We start from the raw sequence: 23,852 nt of genomic DNA, 5'->3' as shown, positions 1-23,852 counted from the left end.
AAGATCGGACATGAAGACGTTCCCTGCCTAAGCGTCATGCTTTTATTTTGCCGTCGTCATAATTCAGAGTCCTTTTCAAAAAGACAAAGTCTGTTCTTAGAAGATGAAACTCAAGGTGAAATGTGAAATGAGCTGCTCTCCCTTTCTATTACCATTTGTGTGCATCCCGTCCCAGAAATGCTTGTTATTAATCCCATCTTCTGGGGAGTTTACTCCCCGGAGTCCTTATGTTTTTTCACCCAGCGTATTTCCTTGGAGAACGTTGGCACCAAGATCCTGGTTGCAGCTGTCGCCGTGGTCCTGCTGCACTCCCTGCTAAGCTCTGCGGTGCCCTGCAGTGTCATGCTGCGTCCTGCTGAACCCTGCTGCTTCCTGCTACATCCATCCATACTCTGCTGGGCCACGCTACATCCTGTAACGCCCTGCAGCGCACTGATATGACATGAACTACTACGACTACCATTTGAAGTCACTGTTCCATTATTAATGTGACTATTATCGCCACTGTTCATCGCATCCCCAACCGGCACCGTCAGACACCGCCTACCAAGAGCCTGGGTCTGTCCGAGGTTTCTCCCCAAGAGGGAGTTTTTCCTCGCCACTGTCGCACTGGTCGCACTGCTTGCTCTTGAGGGAATTACTGTAATTGTTGGGACTTTGTAAATTATAGAGTGTGGTCTAGACCTACTCTATCTGTAAAGTGTCTCGAGATAACTTGTGTTATGATTTGATACTATAAATAAAATTGAATTGAAATGTGCAGTCGACAGTTTCTCTGGTGCAGTGTGAACACTTGGCATTGTTTGGTCTATAAACACATCATATAAGACAATATAGTAGACAATATAGTAGACAAAAAGAATTAAATAAACGATTAACTGATTATCAGAATGGTTGCCGATTAATGGATTAGTCAATTGAAGTAAAATTAATGGACTAAAAGTTTGTGCAAGAAAATGTGCAAGACAAATTTTAGTACATAAAACTCTTGAGATGTTTAATGTTTAAAATTGTTTCTTTAAATAGATACAAGTATTATATATAGGTAGGATAGCGCAATGAAAATGAAAATCTCACATTGGAGCTCAACATAAAAACCTGCTGCCAAATTGTCGATTTGAAGATTACTCCCAACATATTGCCCACAAAGTAACAATAAACTAACATATATACACACACACACACTATATATATATATATATATATATATATATATATATATATATATATATATATATATATATATATATATATATATATATATATATATATATATATATATATAAAATAAAAAATGGTATTTGGTTTGGGTTTTGTACAGTTTCTGCTTATAAACAGTGAGTTCACGGGTCACGTGCGTCTCATTCACTAACAGCTTGTAACAGTCTGATCAACATTTTTAGACTTTGATGGTCAAACAATCTGCAAGACAGATTTAAAAAACAAAATCCACATGATGACTGTGCTAAGCAGGAATATAACTGGAGTCACCTGCAAACATGGCACCTGTATACGCCTGTTCCATACAAAAACCTGGTTTCCCAGTCGCCGATTCCTTTTTCCAGACTGTTGCTAGTAACAATGACTAGCAGCAAAACAGGGAATTCTTTCAATCCTGTGTTAACATTAAAAACATCTTGAACTACTTTAATTGAGCTCCGCTTGGCCCTGATGTGGAAAAAGTGGCCCAGGAACACCAACTAACGAGCCGGGGAGAAAGAGTCATGCAGCCAACTGTTGCCTGGAAAAGCCATTTTGTTTCATGATTACACAAAAGTGACGCAGGGAGTGTTTATCTACTACTCGTCATTCGTCCATCTGAAGAGCACATGAGTAGAATAACAACCATATGAGAGTTATCCTCAACATTTAAAGCCTGTGTTGTGCCAATATTTGTCCTAAGACGTGTAACGTAAATGTCACTTTTCTCTTTGCTAAATTCAAATGTAGCAAAACAATAACCGACAGAAGATGGCAAGCAATCTTTTAGCTTTGTTAATCCAGCCAAAGTCCATTCTCTCCAGATAATACCACGTATTTAAGCTTCATATGAGCGTTGGGACACAACCTCAACATCCTCCCGGCAGTCTGACTGAACAGGTAAAAACACAACAATAGTTGTGTAGGCGATTTTGTATGACTTGTGCGTGTTTTGTGATTTTTAATTTTTTTTTTCTTTCAAATGCAGCTTTAAAATGGGATTAATGTGGTGCTAGAAACATCACATGTCCAGAAGCAGCACTCGTGGATCTTCCACCACCGCTTTGATCTTGCGCAAGAAAGTGACCGCTTCTCTGCCGTCAACGAGTCGGTGGTCGTATGTCAGTGCCACATACATCATGGGCCGGATCTCAACCTGCCAAAGCAGAAAGCAGTTTTATTGTTTACTCACGTTTGAGTGCATCAGATTTGGAAAACCAGTAGATCCATATTAGTATGTACGATCATTGCCAGTCCATGTGGCGTACCTTTACTTTTTTCATGCGGCATTAAATAATTTTGGTATTAAAACAACACACAACAAACTTTTCACACCCCATCTGAGTTTTTTTTTGTACCAGGAACACTTGTTAACCAAGTAGATAAACTAAAGTCACTCTTCTCTGTTTTATAAGTCATACCGTTACGGCTCATTGAATGGTTTCTTTTCAAATGCAGAAACAATTTTGCGACCTTACATCTATGGACGCATAATTCTCACCTTGCCATTGATGGCCACAGGTCGGTCGAAGATTCCATGCATGCCCAGGATGGCGGACTGGGGGGGGTTGATGATAGGTGTGCCAAACATGGAGCCGAACACGCCGCCGTTGCTGATGGTGAAGGTGCCTCCATCCATATCTTCAACAGCAAGCTCATTGTTACGAGCCTGAGGCACAGAGCACAGATGTTGTTGTTTTTCTACCATTATTGTGTTTAGCCGTCTGAAAAGGTCAAATATCTGGGACACCTACTGCACAAAGCTTTTTACCTTTTCTCCCAATGCATTAATGGTTTTCTCAATGTCAGCAAAGTTCATGGTCTCAACATTACGGATCACCGGCACAACAAGCCCCTAAACAAATACATGTTATTCAGGTGTACTCAATGTTACCGAGCATTTAGCTGCAACAGTTTTAACACAAACATTTTACATATATATAATATTACATAACATATAATGTTTAATAGAGCCAAAAGTCATACCTTTGGAGTTGACACAGCGACGCTAATGTCTACGTAATCCCTGTAGACAATCTCTTTGGTTGTATCATCAATAACTAGTAAAAACATTTTGAGGATTTATTTTAGGTGACATTATTATTTATTTATTTTTTTTTAAAAAAAGCTCTTTTAGGGAAAGTTCAATATTAAACGAAAAAAAAAAAAAAAAAATTTGCAAGTAAGTCAGTGTTGTCTTACCGGCATTGACGGCAGGTTGGTCAGTCAGAGCGTGTGCTGCAGCTTTCACAAACGCTGACATAAAACCCAGTTTGATATTGTGCTTCTTTAAGAAAGCATCCTTATGGATTTTCCTCATGTCCTGAACATTGCTGAGGCAGAATGGAGAAAGTATTAGAGAATTTGCTTAGTGAGGAAACCTCTTTTTAAGACAGAAGTCCCTTGAGTCAAATAAATCCTATTATCGTAATGAGACATTAGACCATTGCATTAGACCGACGTAAATACTATGAAGAAAGTTGGAATAATCTTTTCAGAAGCTGCTGCGGCTCACCCCATGTCCACTTCGTTGAAGGTGGTCAACATTGCGCAGGTGTTCTGAGCCTCCTTTAGCCTCTGGGCGATCCGCAACCTCATACGGTTCATCTTCACCTGGACACAGAGAGAACACATCCTTCGTTATTTCCAATATTATTGTAATGAAAGAAACAACACATGAATAAAACATAACACACATAACACTCATCATCGTTTGTTACCCTGCTTTCTCCTCTGCCTCCTGCTGTTGGAGGTGCTGGAGCTGGAGCTGTGGGCTTGATGGCAGAAACTTGATGAAGAGGGAAGGACAGAATGTGACATTAAGAGCCACAAAACAGTGCTGGTGGCCTACTCAGATAAGTCCTACACAATAGTAATCAAAGCCCTGAATGGCAAACCAACTAGAGCCTAACTCCTGAAATGCTGCTTTTATCCTAAGCACACACATGTACATTTTTACTTTTCTTTTATCAGGATGTTATGTTGATAAGGCTGATTACCGTTACGGCACATATTACGAGGACTATTATGATATGTTGTACAACGGGGAGTGTGCAATTTTGTTGACTAGTAGCGGGCTCTGCATGCAACATGAGCATGTCCATGTAGAGTGATAACGGTCTGTGTACGGTATGAATGAATGAATGAATGAATGAATGAATGAATGAATGAATGAATGAATGTATGTATGTATGTATGTATGTATGTATGTATGTATACACTAGGTTGTGTTGAATTCTCTAAACAGCAGATACTGTTCGTTTGTCCAAGACCAATTTCCTTCGAGACAATAAAACTCTATCTTATCTTAAATAAATGTTTTCTGCAGCATGTAGATTTATATATGCTAGAGAAGGAAACACACCAGGTTTGGCTTGGGCAGCTTGTGGTGGCACTGGGGGGACTGGAGGCATGGCACTGGGGGCTGAAGCGGGAGGTGGTGGAGGTGGAGGGGCTGCAGCCGGGGCCTCTGCAGCTGGGGAGGGGGCAGCTTTGGCAGCAACCGCTGAGGAAACCGAAGAAAAGAAGGACAAATGTGATACACAAATGCAACATTTTTGTCTTAGTATGCGTCAGTGCTGTCATGATTCATAACATTTGAAAATCAGATTCTCAGCAGCATATGCAACACACAGCTACAGCTAATTTGTAACGTGGCGAAAAATGGAGATGTCTGCTCAGCTCCACCACCTAAGCACTGCATTGGAACTACTACACTGTTGCTACACTGTACCAACCAATTTGTGTCTGTAGTACTAAGCATAAGAAACTTGCATCAAATGTTATCCATTTAAAACCAATTATGATAATTGTATACTGTATATTATTAGGTAGTCTCGCATTGCCAGATCTTCCTCCCCAGCGCTGCGGAGGAGGGTCTGGCACGTCCACACAGCATTCCGGGAAAGGAGAAAAAGGTGTTATAAACCTGCAGAGATCTGAAGAGCAGTTAACCAAATTTCAGGTAAGGTAACGGAAAATGGCCGAAAAAGAGGGACATCTGGCGGAATTTTCGGGCGGCACTGGAGCAATGCAGGAAGTGGAACGTTGTGGAAATAGACTAATTATTAGGTAAAGTGAGGCAGTCTGTGATAAGACAAAATTGCCTTTCTACTCAACAAAGTAAAGTATCAAAACATTTGCAGTTTTGTAATGGTACTGAAACTTCGGTATCACACAGCCATCAGCATATTAAAAATGTACTCTACACATTTGTTTACCTTAGTGATAAAACGATAACTGATGCTCAACTAAGCTCACCTCCTTTCCGGAGTTTGAAGAGGGGCATGCCTGATTCTACCTTCCCTCCATCAGGCACCAGCAGTTCCTCAATCACGCCAGCTGCTGGAGCGGGGACTTGTACTGAGGTCTGGAAGTACAAAATACAGATGTTTTTTTTTTTTTTTTTTTTAGAAGATAATTTTTCTCATACTCTGTTTAAGGAAAAATAAATAAAAAAACAGAGTTGATATTTCTTGGTCATACCTTGTCAGTCTCAATTTCACACACCACTTCATCTTCTGTCACTGAGTCGCCCACAGCTAAAACATAAACAATCAGAGCATGCATTTCATGGGCAGTAATAGGATTACTTTAAACATTTGTCTCATTGGTGATACAATGAAATACTGACGACCTTTGCCTAAGATATATCGACTTATACTAACCTTTTTCCCACCTCACATCGCCCTCTGAAACCGATTCCGCGAACGCAGGAGTTTTGACTGTGACAACCTCATCCCCTGTACAAAAACAACAGCTGCTGTAAGTTAAACACTGAGCAGAGTGGTCTTCAATACATACATTACATAATATTAAGAATTGTTGCAATACATACTGTGAACAGCAGATGTCTTGAAGAATCTGATGTGAGAGATAGTCACTAATGATGGAAATTCACATCTAAAATGTCAAGAAAACAAAACAAAATTACTTGTATTTTTAGACTAATGCAATTGTACAAACCAAATTACTGCATTTCATGTTTACACCACAGAAAACCTATTTAGGACAATATTTACTGCACAGGTACAGCTCAGTTTACAATACATGAATGAAATAAATAGATCTTCCTCTGACAAGTTTCTAAACATGACGTTGTTACTGAGTGGCATTCAAAGATAGACAACAGAATGGGGAGAGCACTTACGGCTGAGACTTCCTGTAAACTAGCCGGCTGCAGACAGGGAGGCCTTAAGAGGAAAAAAGAAAAGAGAATAAGAAGAAAGAAAATCAACAACTGCTCCTCCTGAGGCTTTAACACAATATATGAGTGGAGCTGCAATTAACCACCTGTGGGCTCCTAAGGCATCTCAGTCACTCAACAAGCATCCCTTATTTAGCTTTGGATGACCCACTCATAGAGCTTGCTTATTTATGTCAAGGAAATTAAGACTGCAGTTTTAGATGTAGCATTATAGATGAGGTTCTCAAATCCAGCTGGTCTAGTCTTCTTAGTCAGACGCTCACTTACCTGATACATTTTGCCGGACCAGAACATTGTTGGCCTGAAAAGATAAAAAGTAAAACAGTAAAAAAAAATCTGTTTCATATGAATATATTGATATGTGTTTTTAATAGCTTTTAAAGCTATAGTGCATAGTTTGTGTCTCCCCCATGAGGAATTCTAAGTAATGACAACAAAACTGTCGGCGCGTCCACATGATAACTGTAAGTCTTCAAAATAAATTCACTAGTACATTGTGAACGAGCTTAAACTTTCAGTTCCAAACCACTGGATTTTTCCAGTGCTGAGTGTAAGGTTAATGCGCTGCATTGCTGTGTGTTATGAGCGTCAGTTGTGGGTATTTTGAGGGTAGGACCTCTAGTGAAGAAGCCTGCCTAGTTCTGGCTGCTTTTACACTGATGTTTGTCTGGTGGAGTTGCTGGTTACCCAAACTTAAACCTTCTGATGTGGGATGCCAGAGGAGGGAGGGGGTTGTCAGAAATGGATCAAATGTTCTACAGTAGATAAAAACAGCCCAGAGAATCATTGGTGCTCCTCTCCCAAGCCCTGAGGACGAATACTCCAGTAGGCTGCAGAGAAGAGCAGCAAGCATCACAGCGGACCCTACACACCCTGGCCATATCCTTTTTGACACCCAACCCTCAGGCAGGCTTAGGGTCATGAGGGCGCGGACAAACCGCAGAAATAGCTTTTTTTCCCCAGGGCCATAAATGAGCTGCTGAAAGGCTAAACTAAGCTGGACTAGAACCATACTTTATGCTGCTAAGTGAGTTATTGATGTCATCTTAATGTCGTTGTGTAGTGATATGCAATGACAATAAACAATCTATCTTTACTGCACAGCTGTTGCTTTAGACTACAATACTTTAAGCCACGGCCTGTATTTCTCAAGACTCAGGCCACACACACACACACACACACACACACACACACACACACACACACACACACACACACACACATTAATCCACTAGGAATACAACATGTACAATAGTCTCACTCTCAAGTACAAATCAACCCTGACACGACAGTTAAGTTATTACCGTCATGTTTCAGCTTCATTACCTGCTCAAAGCACAGTAAAGACAGCTGAAGCTTGTGAGGCAAAGCCATGTTATCCCCTCACAGCACTATATGTCTCATGACGTGGGCTATTTCTGGCAGGTCAGCTGCACACACCTCAGTCTTCCCAACACACACATGCTAACATTAGGTCGAGACTGCTTCGTGCGGTGTCAAACCAGTTATTGAAAGAAAAGACAATAATATAGCTTACTGGAGGCATGAAATAAAGAGCCCTTTTAAGTCAGACAATTATTGCGACACTGTTCTCCGCTTCTTCTCAAACTTGAGCTCAATAACGTTAGCTAGCTGCTTCTGAAACTGTCCCTGTCTGTCTGTAGTGTCTGGCTGCCCTTGGTAGGCGAGGCCCTGCTTCACAAGCTAACCGTGCTGTTGAACGCAACAGCTGACGCTAGCGGTGTCTTGTTTTAATCAGTCGAGATCGTTTCGGAGTTAACCCACATGCTCAGTTGAGTGTTTTTTTTCCAACGTACCTGGCTCACCGCTGACAGAGAGCGACCAATCGTCCGGTATGCACATCTGGATTGCGATAACATAGCGCTAGCTGGTGTCCCTTATTTGACAGCAGTTTTAAGGAGCGGTGCGGAAGCTCGCTGCTCTTGGCGCGAGAGCTGTCTGACTGGGAGGAACCACTGCGGCTGGCCGGGGAGGGGGGTACTGTGTGTAAACAATCATACTGAACACCATGAACTAAAACCGGTCAGAAATAAAAGTTCATTTTTCAGATGATAAAATAACAACATTCATTTAACAGGACTTTACCTTTGCCTGCATTAGGTAGTAATCTATACTTTTAAAAGTCTTTAAAATTAATTTCACAATAGGCACAGCCACACTATTTCGGAAAAGGATGAGAAAATAGAATTTGAATGAAGAATTATTTCCTCATATAGATCATTAACAGTGGGTTGCCCGATTCAAATAACATTATTTAATGTTATTATGTGCAGGTAGGGAAGGGATAGGTTGGCATATTTGACCACACCTCCTGTTTTTTGGAGGGGCTCTCAGCTGGACCACTACAAATACTCAGTCACTCCTCCTTCTGATATAACCATAGACAGTATATAAGGATATAACAGCTCTTAGGCCTGCAGCCTCCTCGGGTCCTTTTCGTCAGACAACAGGTGGGTTGTATAATACTGTATTTTCTAAGCTACATGTTTTAGTTTTTCAAAGTTGAATGTAAGATGTTTATCTCAACCTTTGAATCAAGTCTGAAATTTGAATATAGCTAAACTAAAAACAATGCAACTGAAAAGTGAGGACAAAACCACCTCAAATATTTGAAAAATGTCTCTGTTGTACAAAAAAAAATACACCAAATGCCTAATTCTAAAATTATCTTTCATCTGGACAATATTTATTATTGCGGTTTCATGTTTGAAGGTTGAAATGTAGGCTATTTCAGTTGAATGCAAAAAAATAGGCAGAAAAAAACATGTTATCATGATTTATTTGCAAGACAGTTTAGATAATTTGTTATTGTGACATTTCCAAGAATTCCAGGAAGTAATTGCATTTTAAATTGCTTACAACACCTGCATTACAAAATTAACGTTTTTTTTTCTTCTCACTGCTGTCTTTTTTAACCCAACAAGCATGAATCCAAGTGTTTGGAGCAACGGTATGTATTCTTCCAGCGGCATTTGCCTTGACGGCTGCACTGCAGAGCACCTCTCCTCTTTTCAACCAGACCACTTGCTGTCAGATTCAGATGTGCCAGGTGATTCTGTGTTCGTACACAAAGACAGCGAGGACATGAAAATGCTACCGGAGAGTGCTTATTACAGCAGCAGGGATGCTGCTTCAAGTTTGATCTGTTCCAGTCAGCTGGAGCTCACTCCAACTAGAGACAGCACCGCTGGACATTTACCCACGAGAAGGCACCAATCTCCTGCATCCAGCTCTTGTGGCCACTATGACTGGAACTTAAACAGTGGCCATCAAGCAAAGCGTGCCAGAGTAGAAAATATAATCAAAGGCATGACCAGCTCTCCTGGTATGCACTGCACTGATGTGATGACAAATCTGCACGAGGAGTCAGATGGCATCCCGGAAAATGAAAGGATTCAAGATCAGGAGCACATGGAAAGAAGTGGATCTGACAGCCAGACGACACGAAAGCAGCAGGAGAGTCAGCATCAGAACCTCAGACAGCTCAGAACAAGGTTCAAACATGTGGACGGAGTAACCGACACTACAGACAGTAAGGACAAAAAGAATCCTACTTGGAATGATTCTTCTGAAACATCTCCCAGGGACGCATTTATAGATTCACACAGTGAGTTTGAGAGCAGCACAAGTATAAAATATCAAGGATGGAAGAAGGGAAAACTGACTAACTACTTCCAATCCAAATCTGAAAGAATAAAGCTGATAGCAGATGTTTTAAAGTACGAACTGTCCAGAGCTGTCACTAGAAGTGTTGACTCTATTTTTAAAAGCATGCCACTTCTACAGACAAATGACGAGATGAACGTAGAGACTGATATGCCTCTTTATTCATCAGTTGGTAAAGATGATAAATTAGTCCCAGATGTTCAAACCGAAGCTCTGTCTCTGGTTGTACAAAAGCCTCAACCGGAAGGAGATGACAAGTTCACCCTCCAGTCCAGATCAAGAGCTCACCATCATCCCAGACCTCCAGTCCCCTTCGGCCGGGACTCCGCTCTGCATGAAGATCAGCCGTCAGAGAAGAATCACAGCACCGCCCTTCAACATGCCCTCAGATTCTTGCACAATGGATGCTCCGAAGTTGGTCAAGCAAAGTTTGAGGCGTTTGATTGGAATTCGGTCAAAGTGAGATCGAAGGTCAACTCCAGATGTGTCAGAAGCCCCCAGACTCCCAGTGTGTCGGTGGATCCCATGCTGTTGGAAAGCCTGTGTCTCCCTCATGTCAAGATTGAGTCCGATTGCCTGGTGAATAATAACCTGTACATGCTGAATGTATCCTTTACATGTTTTTATATTGAGGTAGTCTAATATTTAATCTTTTATTATGTTTCCTTGTGGCTTTAAGAAGCAATCAGCAGTGACAGAAAATGTCTTTCCTCATTGTAGCTTCTGAAGCAGCTGCCTTTACATACCAGTAATAACTCTTCCTTTGCCTATTTGATGTCCAAATAACAACCCATTTCATTTTTAAAGATGGCAACAGCGTCGCACCTTACAGAATCCAATAAGTACTCCCTTTTGATCTTCCAAACTTGTAGAAAATAGCAGTCTTTCCATTTGTCCTGAGTTGTAATGATTTTTCGGGAGAGAAAATGTATCCAGCCTCATTAACAAAGAAATGTCCTACTGTTTCTTATGCCTAGGATGTGTGTCTTTTACCCTTAACACTGGTGCATTTAGGAGGGGCTGACCACACATCATCTGAAGAAAGCAAAGCTCATGTTCTTCTACACTCGCTACCCAAGCTCACTGATACTGAAGATGTGTTTCCATGATGTGCAGGTGAGAAAACATTTGCAATATTGAGCACCAGTCAAATTCTTCCACACATTTGTGTTATTTTACTGTAACAAAAATACAGATGTATAGCATTCATCACAATCTTGGGAAAGTCATTGTATTCTGCATTTAAGGAGACAAATTTCTTGCAGTTTCTGAGAAATATTTTCAACCTAAATCATAAAGCAGTCTGATAATGTCTATTGTTTTTAATGTGTGGCATGTTTTATAATCACATTTTCTTTTCAAAATGCATATCTGTCACCAAAGAAAATAAAAGAATCAGTTTCAGACAAGTTAATACTTTTTAATTTTTTTATTCGTCAACAACATTAAAATCAAGTAAGCAATCAGATCTGGATTAACAACTTTACGTCACTATTGCATTTCTGTAAAAAAAAAACAAGATGTGCAAAAATGGCAACACAGAGATGTGGTGAAATACAGTTTATTTGTATTTTACTTGCTTTATATCTGTAATACCAACATGTTTAGCAGTTTCTCTCTCAGTCAAATAAATTACAATATAGCCTATCAAATCACACACTTTGATCATCTCACTTACCGGTCTCTCCGTTTCGTCCTCAGTTCACGCGCTGCATCACCTCTCAGCTCATCAAGTGGTTCAGCAACTTCAGGGAGTTTTACTACATCCAGATGGAGAAGTTTGCCCGGACCGCTCTTCTAGAAGGAGTGGCCGACGTGAGGGGTCTGACTGTGGGGAGAGAATCAGACCTTTTCAGAGCTCTCAACATACACTACAACAAAGCCAACGACTTCCAGGTAAACTGATGCTACACTCTAATTCTTACTGCTCTGAACGGACAAAATTCTGCAGATATCCTCCATCATACAGATTTGTCACGCATTTCTTTGTGATGGATTTTTGTTGTTGTTGTTGCTGCTTTGGGAGCTTTCAGAGAGGTCATATGATTGTCTCATTTTGATCCCGTGCAGTCCGACACATGATTTACTTTTGTTAGATGTGTGTGTGTGTGTTGCACTTTATATTTCCTAAAAGTCTCAAAGCTTAATTATAATAATATGTCCACTCCGCTGTATCTCCTCATTTGTAACTGGTCTAGATTACAGTGGCTTTACAAGATAAATTCAACATAAGTGTATGTAATATTTTGTAGGTTATATAATACACACATATATATATTAAATGTGTATTGTAGTATCGGTAGTATAAAGTATCGGAGATAAAAAAAAAATTGCTTCACTAATGTGTCATACAAATAATCCCAAGACGATTCATTAACCACATAAATGAGTGTTAATATTTAAAATGTATCCATCTTCTTAAATGTATCTTTTTTCATTTAATTATTATCACTAAACTTTCCCAACATGTAAATTGAATCACATTACAACGGTACTCAACAGCATAGCTCATTTAGACAAAATATACCAAACACACAGATACTCAAACAAACTTATCACAAAAAAGGAGGGGGGAGATAGGGAAGGCGCGGATTATTTTACTTTCGTCCAGTTTCTAACAGAAGTGAATGAGAAAAAAACCTTATCATAAAGCCAGTGACATGTTATTAAGTGGTCCTTACATTAGTAAACACTAGACAGTAAAATGAATAGTGTATTCATATGCACGGTACATGCTGTAATTTAAAGGATTGTGAGAGTCCATGCGATTTGCATTTTCACCTTAAACTAGGGCTTTATAACACAGTTAGTGTTCATGTTGACCTGTTTATGTCCACATACAGTATTAACCAGCCCACATGTGTACTCCTCCACACAGACTGCCGCTTAACATATAGTCATAGAGCTTTAAAACTCATTCTAATTAGTACAACTATACCATAATATTACAGCAGTGAGAAGTATCAAAAGGACAATGAGACTGGAGATGAGTTTAAGAAGAAGTAAAGGAAACTCAACACTTCATACGATCTTAAATGAGGATTTGCTGATGTCATAATTTATGAGTCAAAACCATCATAATGAACACAACTTTTTTTTTCCCCCAGTGTAAAGTTTGAATATTTAGGAATTTTCATTTAGGAGATTTTCAGGAATTTGGTAAATCGTTCATTTTTGTGTTATTATTTACAGCATGAAAACAGAGATGGACTTCTAATGAGGCAGTTCTTTCACTCAGTGGCAGATGTGCTGTGAAAATAGCAACTTGGAGAGTCATTATATAACTGTAATTCTTTATATATATATATATATATATATATATATATATATATATATATATATATATATATATATATAGTGTGTGCAAATTTAGTAAGGATTCACTTTAACACTGATTAAAGTGTTTAAACAGGGTTTCTGCAGCGTTCACCTGGTTCAATTTAAGAACTTTTTAATACCACAAAATGCAATTCAATACGACCATACCAGCGAAAATATTAAAGAATGATGTGGAAAACCAGTGGGGATAATATGGCCTAGAATTATAAATTATTTATAATTTCTTTAGTACATTTTTTCCCCATCAGCGTATAATTCCTGATGATAAAATTCATTCATTCTGCGTTAAATAAATTGGACCTGGATAAGCAGCAGAAAAGGGGCGGATAGATTAATGAATTAAAAATTATGAATTAATTTGTTTATATAAGTTTTTGCTAAAATCAACACTCAGTTGTTTTAAACTTTTAGTTTATAGGTGCATCAACATCCCAGACAGCCTGCAATCAGATAAAAACACCCTTTATAAGTAAAATGACTGCCTATGGCAGGCAAGTATAAGTAATTCAAACTTTTTAAATTAGGAATATGAATTCTATGCTTTTGAAGACTTTTTTGAGACCTGCAGACACCTGGTTAAAGTATTTTGGACGAGATTAAAAATTTAGTCAAGTAAAAATGGACATTATGTGATTACACGCAGCGTGAGGTGTCAAGGATTCCAGGGAAAAACTACAATAAACAATACCAAAAACAACAGGCTAAAACATAAAGTTAGAGCTAAAGTTAAAGCTGTCACCATTTGGCTGCTAGGTGTGTTATTTGTTTCCTGATGAGTGGCAGAGACACTGAACCTTCAACTCTGTGAGCATAACAAATAACAAAAATTTAAAATTTTGGGTTTCTTCTCATGAAACAATCAATGACGTTAGCTGCGTTGAAACCATTATGTCCCAGGTTCTACTCTGCATTATCACTGTCAAGTCAAACTTTTTTTTTTTTATATCCTTTTTTGTTGCAGTGTTACATTGCTGTTTGGTTCAACAGATTACACACACGAACACACCCAGCAGTGATGTTGGTGTGGGAGCTGAAATCAAACATGCGTGTCAGATGGAATAAAAACACGGACCGTCCTCTTTGTCTCGAACAGGTTTCCTTCGCACAACTTAAACAGTAAATGCTCATTTGAGCGGTGGAACTGAAGTCTGTGTTTTTTTTGCATGACACACTGGCATCTCCTATTATTTTAACCCATGGCTGTACTGGAAATAACACGCCAACATAAAGATTAAATACGGACGTCATCACATAGCCACCAAGGCAACCCTATCTCAGATGTTACACTGTCGTATTGAGGTTATGGTCACCTGTTAATGGCATTCAAAAAGTCCCTTAACATGTGATGTCGTCAATACAGCTGTATTGGAAAAGTCCATAATTTCAGCGTCAATGAGAATTAGATGCACAAAAAAAAGTTGTATGATGTAATGCAATGCAATAAATACTACCTGACCAATGTTCATTAAACACCAATATAGCTTTTGGCATACTGAACATTATAGTGACACTTCTGCAGTTCCTAGAAGTGGTGGCGCTAAATTCTCTAACCTCATGCCTTTAGGGGAGAGACAATGTCTCAGCAAACTGTAGGATATTTATCTTTGAGATTCTGACATAGTCTGTGTGCAAAACTGAGCACACGCGATACGTAAAATAGAAAGGGTCCATCCTCTGGGGAGCACAAATGTGCAGACAAGATTTCATAGTAGATTTGTTTGTTTGATTGTGATATTTGTACCAATTGGCCTATGAACAAATGGTAATGAGGAAAAAGGTCACATGGGGCTTTACAGCTTAAGTTTAAAAGTCTTCACAATTTCATAAGCAGGGATATTGTCAGAATTTGCATTTGTCAATTTTTAGGTCACTTCATTTTGCCTTCAGATTTTCATTTCTGAAAGTTTGCAGGATAACTGTGTAAGACCTCTAACGTGGTGAGACCAGTGATTACTATTCTGGGAAGGTTGATGTTTGCAAGTGGAGAATTACACAATCTTACAACTGAACAACTGTCTCCTCCTGTACTTAAGGTCTTTGACAGTGGACAGAATTTTGAGAGCAATTTTTAACCTGTCAACGTAACACTGCTTACCAGCTCCTGTATTGTCTGAATTCAATGATATTACAGTTACAACATACATTTATATAGGTATTTAGAAACAGAAAACTGAAGGTTTGTTTTAAAAAGTAATTTGCCATGTTTTGACTGGTTACTTACCTTGATTTCCCAGGTCTGATTCTGTAAAATATAAACCCTATGTGTGCAAAAGGTCTTATTGTCTTTAATCTTCTCCTGTGGATTCACAGGTCCCTGACAGATTCTTGGAGGTTGCCAAGATTACATTGAGAGAATTTTACATTGCCATTTCAATGGGCAAAGATCGTGATCCATCGTGGAAGAAAGCAATCTACAAGGTGATCTGTAAACTGGACAGTGACGTACCAGCTGAGTTCAAAAGTCATCACTCTGGATGAGAACCAACCAGAAGATATCCTGTGCCACAGTGGTTACTGTCACAATGTGGACTTACTTGTACCTCAATTAGAAAACTATTTTGTTTTTAATGAAGAGCATGCTGCAGGTGAGTGACGTACATGACTGGACGTGTCCAGTCTCCACACATACAGTATGGCAGACTGATGTCTGACATTATCAAAGGCTTTACGGTTTTGATTGCATTATGAGGTCATTGGACATCATTTGCATTTTGCTATAATAACCATATTATATAGTAACACATTTTGTATTGTATTGATTGTGAAACCGTTTTATTGGTGCACACCAAACACTGTTTTTTGAGAAGCATTCTTTTTTGCACAAAATAAGGTCCACACAAGATGAGCAAAAAATATTTAATATTCAGCAGAGCTCATTATTTTCATTCTGTATTTATGTACAGGATATTTAAAATGGAAATTACTTAATTAGCGTATATGTAGATTATGTCTCTAACCCGCCCGCCCCTTACAAACTCTGTTCTTAAAATGGCAGTGTTTCTGTCTCTCTTCCATACTTACCATAAAAATCCATCCATCCACTTTCTAAATGACACATGGTGGCTGGCTGTCCGCGGGCTAATCAACCATGGTCTTCATCAGATGTTCTGAGTGTTCGGTCATAATTGATGATCCTTGTTTTGTCTTCAGTTACTTCTGTAACAGCGTTGATAATCCAGATGAAAACTTCTCATGGGTGAAAATTCTGTACTCTTCGTTCACAAAGCTGCAAGGTTTGTAAATGTAAAATGTATCTTAAACACTGAATACACCTGCTTAGATATTAACCATGATAATCACATTGCGTGAGACTGAAATTGGCTCCTTTAAATACCAATATGCAGTGTGCACATAGGCATTAGAAAACTGAACAGCAACACAACTACACTTCTGTGTGACATTTACTTATTAATGACCTTGCTCTCAACAATGAATGACAACAAGGGTCAACCAGGCAAACTCTAGTACATATTAAAGCTTGGGTAGGCAGTTTTCTGGAAAAGCCAAAGCACACGCCAGAATTTGAAAATACAGCCATCCTCCTGCAGCTCTCCACTCTGTGCTAAGCCCCTCCCACCAGACAAGCATGTGCATATACAAGCGCTTGAAAGTGCAGAAAATGTTGCTAACTGTTTAGCCTCATGCAAACCCTAGCCACAAGGTTTAGCCGCAGCCGTGAGCCTTTGGCTACGGTAAGCAGAAGACTAAACTATTGGAGAGATGGAGAGAAAATGTTGCTAATAGTTTAGATTTCTTCTAACCGTAGCTGTGAGCTTCTGTAAATAAGCGGACAATTGGTTTGAGGTTCATCACTTCCCAGTACGATCTTTAAATTAGCCCTTATTTAAATCATTGGGCCCTATCTTGCGCCCGACGCAAGTGTCTTCGCTAGTTTAAGACCGACACAGCGCCCACGTTGTTTAAATAGCAAATGCTCCTGCGTCCATCTTTGCGCCCATGGGCGTGCTGGTCTTACAGGGAGGTGTGTTCAGGTGAATTCTTGGCGTATTGCTATTTTGAGGCAGCGGGAAGTGATTGCACCATTGACCAACAAAAACCTGGTCTAAAGCCAATAGCGCAGCATTTCATTGTTATTTTAACAGCAAATTAGTAAAATGCGCCTAGGCTTGTGCACAGCGCGGCCACCCTATGCTTGTACACACACACACACACACACACACACACACACACACACACACACACACACACACACACACACACACACACACACACACACACACACACACACACACACACACACACACACACACACACAGGGAAGCGCAGCAACACACAAACATGCAAAAGATTACAAATATTACGGTACAAATCTGCCATCATAATAGCAATGTGCCAAGGTACAAACGCGCCTGGCTTTTAAAGGGAATGGGAGATAACACTCTGATTGGTTTATTGCATGTTACGCCCAAAACACACCTATGAATTAATGAAGACACTAAGTACAACCCTTTTGAACCATGTGACCGGCGCACGGACCCTTTTTTCCGCCGTTAAACTAGCAAATGGATTTGGACACGCCCTAAATGCACCTGCGCCATGCGCTTCACGCCATGCACTTAGATCGTTAAAATAGGGCCCTTAATGTTCTAAAAGTTGCAAAATTAACTAATAGCCGAATACAGTTCTTTTCCTTCCTCCGTCTCCGTCTAGTAAATGAGTCCGAGACTGAGCAGATGGGAGGTATGGTTAAAGGAAACGTAAGTGCGCTTTCTCTATGGGCCCCAGAGATGTGGAAGATTTAATACATGGAAGTCAAACTTTTTTGGCTTCATGCGCCACTGAGAAACTTTCATATACACTGTGTACAGTTCTCCATCCAAGACATGCATCTGCAGAACAGCCAACCTGTGATTGGCCTAAGTCTCCCGTCACGGGCTAGATTTTCTAAAGCCCGAAAACAGAGCCAAGAGGAAGACGTTTTCCCTCAGTCCACTTGAATTACAATATGCTATAAGGTTATTATAGATTAGATCGATGCCCAATGACACAAAGAAAACTGCCTAGCCCAGCTTTAAGTGTGCCACTGTATCAAAAATTATTGAAAAAAAGCAGTAAGAGCAGACATTTTGTATACATCCATCCTTTTTCACTTGTAGATTGTCCACATATATTTGCAGCCAGTTTTCAGATTGTTTCAAAGTTTAACTGACCCGTGAGACAGAAAAACAAACACTTAATTTGCATCGTTCTTTCTTGCTTAAATGAACATTATGTTACGTAATTGTGGGCTTTGATAATGTGCATTAGTGATCATATATAGTAACAATCAGCTGAATGTGGTACAGTTAACATTTTATCTTGACTTTGTATGTAAAATGTGTTCAGAAAATGTTAAGTTAAAAAAAAAGGAATTTAAATGAGACCAAAATTAAAATACTATTGTCATGAAAAGCCACTGTAATCAACTTTTCAATGAAGAAACCAGGCTTTAACCACCTGCACCCCAATGTTCCCAGTATTCATGACATTACCCCGTAGTCCACCATGATGTCAAATTAACTATTTAGCTTAAAAAAGGTTAAAACAAAAATACAGAGTAAGGTGGTCCTTTTCAGTCCTACATCCATGGACTTGCATGTACACTGCACCTTCTGACACTCAAACAATTCAAACCACAACAAAATGCTGCAACAAGCACACACTTGTCACAAAAAAATAAAGTAGTCTGATTTGAAATTGGCACCTTCTTGTATAATTGCTTATTTTTAGATTTTAATGTAAAAAACTAAACTAAAACAAGGAGAACCCACAGAGGTGTAAAACTATGCGATACATTTGCATATGTTTCACAGTGAAATTTGCCAAGGTGTAGGGAATCCTCATGTCCTCATTCTCTAAACATGAGTGGACATTTTACATGAAAACACACATCACAAAATGTTCATGTTACCATTTACTCTTACTTTCATCCTCTTCACTTAACCATACACAGTGATAACAGTCTGCCTTAAAAAATGTCACAGGTGCTAAACAAGTGAAGCCAGACAGATGTAAATAATTGTTTATCCCAACTGATTCATTTTTTAGCACATTCTGCTTTACTTTGCATGCAAAAACACTCCAGGCCTCTTGTTCATCAAGCCCGTTTATACAGAGTGTGTGTGTGTGTGTGTGTGTGTGTGTGTGTATATATATATATATATATATATATGGGCTGTAGCGATACACTAATCTCACGATACACGATATTCAGCTCACGATACGATATATATCACGATATTCAGCCAACGATACGATTCAATATATTTCAATACACTTAAATCATTTTCTGAAAGATTTAAAGGGGACAGAGTGATATCTTGTGAGTGTTCCATTTACTTGGATTTAATTAATTGAACTGAAAACATAAATTACACAATATATGTCTCTGACTGGACAGAGAGTCTACAGCAGGGATCATCAACTACAATTTTTTCAGAATTTTTCTAAGCACTCTGGCGGCCGGACTTTCAAATAAAGAAAATAAAATGAATTTATACCTAATAAGCCTATTCTTGTTAGAAATTTTCACTTTCTTACTGAATTAATGCTACATTTATTTATTTTTTTAACATGTATTAGTGTGAGCAAACTCCTAAAAAAACATGGAAACTCCATAATGATAACTGGCTCTTTAACTAGAAAAAGATCTCAGACTAGGAGGCAGTTCACTGAGGAGTGATGGTTAAAGTCTGTGATTATAGAAACATTATTGTAGTATGCAGCATCCTGATTGGTGGAAAATGCTTGCAGAAAGAGGCTGTTGTCAGGTATGTCACTGTCAAAGAGGCTGAAGCGAAAAGTTGACGTGGAAAAGCCCAGCTTTAATGATGAATGGACTGATAAGCAGGCTATGCACTCGTCATGTAATCCTTGTTTTCACGCTCATCCTACATCCCCATCATTCCTTGCGATTATTCAACTTATCGCGTCATTGCGCAACAGCGCGGGGGTTTGAAACAGGGCAAAATCAACAAACAAGAACCCTTTTCCCTTGTTTATTATTTGCTATCCTTACGAGAGTATGTTGGCTTCTTTTTTTTCGTTTCACCAGCTGGTGGGCTTGGTGGGGGTTTTTTTGGGGGGTGGGGTCTTTCCATGTTTATGCGGTTCGACAGGTGGGTTCATTGTAGTGATGTCTTTCATACCTATTTCCTTCCTATTCTACTACATTCCATCCAGGTTCTGTCTTCCTTTCCACTAGTGTATGTATTTCAACTCCACTATATCATATGCTGCTTCCATTTTCCACTAAAATTTCTCTCTCCTCGTTCATTTCTCCTTTCCTCTTTCCTTCTTTTTATTTCATTCCTCTTTCACTGGCTGTCCTTCTCATTTTCACGGGAAAACGGGAGCTTATTTGTTACTTTCTTGTGGGTGTCTGGTTTCTGTGTCCTTTTCTCAGTTATATATACATCCTTACATATACTCCATATATAAAAAAAATATATAAAAAAATATACATATACACACACATATAAAACATTTATTTTATTAAATATAATATATCTATATTTACATATATTTCTCCTCTCTCTCTATCTCTCTATCTCTCTCTCTATGCTATCCTTGTCTCGACGTATCCTTGTGGGACCATAGTCTTGTCCTTGTGGTCTGTGTGTGGTCTGTGTGTTGTCGTCTTGGTGTCTTTTCACCGTTGTGTGTGTCTGGTCTGGTGTGTCGTCCCTGTGTTTTCCTCTGTGGAAAAACTGGGGGGGGGGGGTGGGGGGTTGTTTGTTGGAGGTGGGGGTGGGGGTTTCAGTCCTGTGTCCACTAATGCTGTCTGGTCTCTTGTGGTGTGTTCGTTCCTCCTGTAGTCTAGTTCTGTATCTTCTTGTTGTCCTCTGTGGGGGCTGTGTCTCGATAAAAAAAAACCGGCATTGCCTGTGTGTGTGTGGTTGGTGTGTGTGTGTGTGTGTGTGTGTGTGTGTGTGTGTGTTATCTATGTGCTGTATGTTTTATTATCTATATTCTCTCTATCTCTCTCTCTCATCTATCTATATGTATCTATACACATATATATATATATATCACATATGTATATGCATATATATATATATATATATATATGTACATATATATATATATATACATATATACATATATATACACATACACATATATATATATATATATGTATACATACATATACACACATATATCTGTGATCAAGCCCTAATGCAAGAAAGACTTCCCAGGTTGGTCATTTTGTCAACATTTTATTGTGTTTTTCAAATATGCATGGACCAAGAAACAGTTCTACAGGTAAACAGTACAGAAAGCATGAAGAGTATAAAACAGCAAGAAACATGACTGATTACATGACCAGAAGAAGCAGAGTTATAAACTACAACTTGATCAGCGAATAACCAGGGAGCCTGTTTAAAAATAAAAAATAGACTATCGTCTAATGTAATAACTATTGATGATGTCGCCACCTTGAGGAGTCTCTTGTTTCACCACAAGTAAGCTTCAGTGTTTTCACATTCTGGAAACCTGCAAAAAAAAAAAAAAAAGACCATTGACAAGTTTGCCAAGTTAAACTTTTATATGTGATAACTAAGATAATTCTTTCCCAATAAGTTAAAATTTTGTAAATACGGGTATATTCATAAATTCTGATAACAATACCTTTATACAAAATAAAGTTACAACTGTATTTGTATCATTATAGAAGTCATTACAGGAGTTTTAATCAGTAAAAATATATCACACATGGGGTTAATTTTGAATTAGTCATAGCATTTTATTCCCCATTTAAAAGTAAATAAATATGAAAAGCCTTTTTGAAAAAAATGGCTTGCTGAAAAAGACAGTTCCATTTGCTTGCATTTAAGAAAGTATTGATCCATAAAGTACATTTTCAATGGAGTACATGTAATAAGAAAAGGCCTTAAACATGTCCCCATCAAGTAATTCAATATTATAAATCTGATTCTAATCACCATTTGCATTTTTTAAAACACTGATATGATTACTCTTCTAACATTTAACAGCCATCACTAACATCTACAGCTATCCTAACAACATTATACAAAAAAGTGAGATACATACCTTTAAATGACAGGAAAAAAGGGGGATAAGATTATCTTCTTAGAAATACTTGGTACGGTTGAGAGCTCTTTGTGCCAGCTGTCCACTCTCATCCGTTATTCTCTCCCAGTCCGTTTGACCCACCACAAAGCCGATAGCGCGCTTTCGATCTGCTTCCTTCTGCTCTTCGAGATCAGCCCATCGAACCTTGACAAAACAACCACAATGTTGTGTTATGACCAGTGGATCAAAGAGCATCATTTACTTACATTACTTTTACATTCAATATTTTTGACATTCAATATGTCGTCATACAAAAAAACAAACATTTTAAAGCGCTCATATTATGCTCATTTTCAGGTTCATAATTATATTTAGAGGTTATATCAGAATAGGTTTACATGGTTTAATTTTCAAAAAACACCATATTTTTATTGTACTGCACATTGCTGCAGCTCCTCTTTTCACCCTGTGTGTTGAGCTCTGTTTTAGCTACAGAGTGAGACATCTCACTTCTATTCGATCTTTGTTGGGAGTTGCACATGCGCAGTAGCTAGGTAAGGACTTCTAGCCAGTCAGAAGCAGAGTATGAGGGCGTGCCATGCTAGCAGCTAAGCGAGCATTATAACGTGCATTACAAAGTGACGCACGTTCGTCACAGAAGTAAAGGCTGGACTACAACAGAGCAGTTTGGAGCAGTTTGTGAACAGTGTTTTCTGTTGGCGATGGTAAGTCCCTTTGGGGTGGACTTTGGGCTTTTTCACTTTGTAAACCTATAACGTGCACAAAAAAGATATATAACACAATACAAGAAAGAGAAAAAGCCAAAAATCATAATATGAGCACTTTAAGATGACCAAAGCAGCAGCTCTGTGGCAAAGCCTGGCAATTTACCCTTTTCTTTCCCGGTTCAGACATGCGCGTGGCATAGTCGTCTGGCAGCTGAAGGTAGTCCTCCAGGTCTGCCATGTCTTCACGCTTCCTCTTCCCACCGCTCCCCAAACCGTCCAACTTGTCTGTATAAATGGAAGATCACTGTTCTGGTCAGTTCTCCCCTCCCATGACATCTTTAACCTCATCATCCTAAGATTAATGTGTCCATAAAAAGACAGCTAGTCTATGAGCATGATCAGTTTTAGCAAGGTCCTGCTACAAAGAAGTGCAATCACATCAACACTACTAGAGTAGGGTTTCTTATTTACTTTTCTCCCATGTTTGCCTGGCTCATGATTTTTGTTTACATGGATATTGAGTTGAAAAATAACTATATGGCAAAGGAGGCACATTTTGCACTCAATACATTCACCTAAATATTTAGAATGTTTTCTTCAGATTTATTTAAGCATGTTCAATTTAAAGCATCTCTCAATCACAACATGAATAGTTT

General features: G+C 38.9%; 3 protein-coding genes across 3 annotated transcripts in view; 1 reads left to right on the top strand and 2 right to left on the bottom strand.

Annotated features, from left to right (window-relative positions):
- Positions 1-2,165: 2,165 nt before the first annotated feature.
- Positions 2,166-8,379, bottom strand: LOC120547135 (dihydrolipoyllysine-residue succinyltransferase component of 2-oxoglutarate dehydrogenase complex, mitochondrial-like). The gene is made up of 15 exons (XM_039782584.1): positions 8,224-8,379; positions 6,674-6,707; positions 6,350-6,392; positions 6,038-6,102; positions 5,868-5,942; positions 5,686-5,741; positions 5,461-5,569; positions 4,565-4,705; positions 3,921-3,988; positions 3,716-3,813; positions 3,403-3,533; positions 3,187-3,260; positions 2,972-3,055; positions 2,702-2,869; positions 2,166-2,356 (listed from the first exon to the last, which is right to left on the bottom strand). The coding sequence occupies exons 1-15, from the start codon at positions 8,284-8,286 to the stop codon at positions 2,222-2,224; spliced, it is 1,344 nt and encodes a 447-aa protein (XP_039638518.1). The 5' UTR covers positions 8,287-8,379; the 3' UTR covers positions 2,166-2,221.
- An 899-nt stretch (positions 8,380-9,278) lies between these two features.
- Positions 9,279-15,939, top strand: LOC120546357 (prospero homeobox protein 2-like). The gene is made up of 4 exons (XM_039781275.1): positions 9,279-10,699; positions 11,108-11,209; positions 11,795-11,989; positions 15,743-15,939. The coding sequence occupies exons 1-4, from the start codon at positions 9,353-9,355 to the stop codon at positions 15,908-15,910; spliced, it is 1,812 nt and encodes a 603-aa protein (XP_039637209.1). The 5' UTR covers positions 9,279-9,352; the 3' UTR covers positions 15,911-15,939.
- A 5,696-nt stretch (positions 15,940-21,635) lies between these two features.
- The window catches only part of ylpm1 (YLP motif containing 1), a 36,680-nt gene continuing 34,463 nt past the window's right edge, over positions 21,636-23,852 (bottom strand). Inside the window, exons 22-24 of the mRNA XM_039781340.1 lie at positions 23,360-23,481; positions 22,487-22,672; positions 21,636-21,928 (exon numbers count right to left, since the gene is read on the bottom strand). Of these exons, the coding sequence (XP_039637274.1) occupies positions 22,526-22,672; positions 23,360-23,481 (269 nt within the window). The 3' untranslated portion in view covers positions 21,636-21,928; positions 22,487-22,525. The remainder of the gene's footprint in view (positions 21,929-22,486; positions 22,673-23,359; positions 23,482-23,852) is intronic.

The sequence above is a fragment of the Perca fluviatilis genome, chromosome 18, assembly GCF_010015445.1.
Source record: "Perca fluviatilis chromosome 18, GENO_Pfluv_1.0, whole genome shotgun sequence".
Lineage (NCBI taxonomy): Eukaryota > Metazoa > Chordata > Actinopteri > Perciformes > Percidae > Perca > Perca fluviatilis.
The sequence above is the reverse complement of the archived record's forward strand: the minus strand, read 5'-3'. Positions and strand labels throughout refer to the sequence as shown.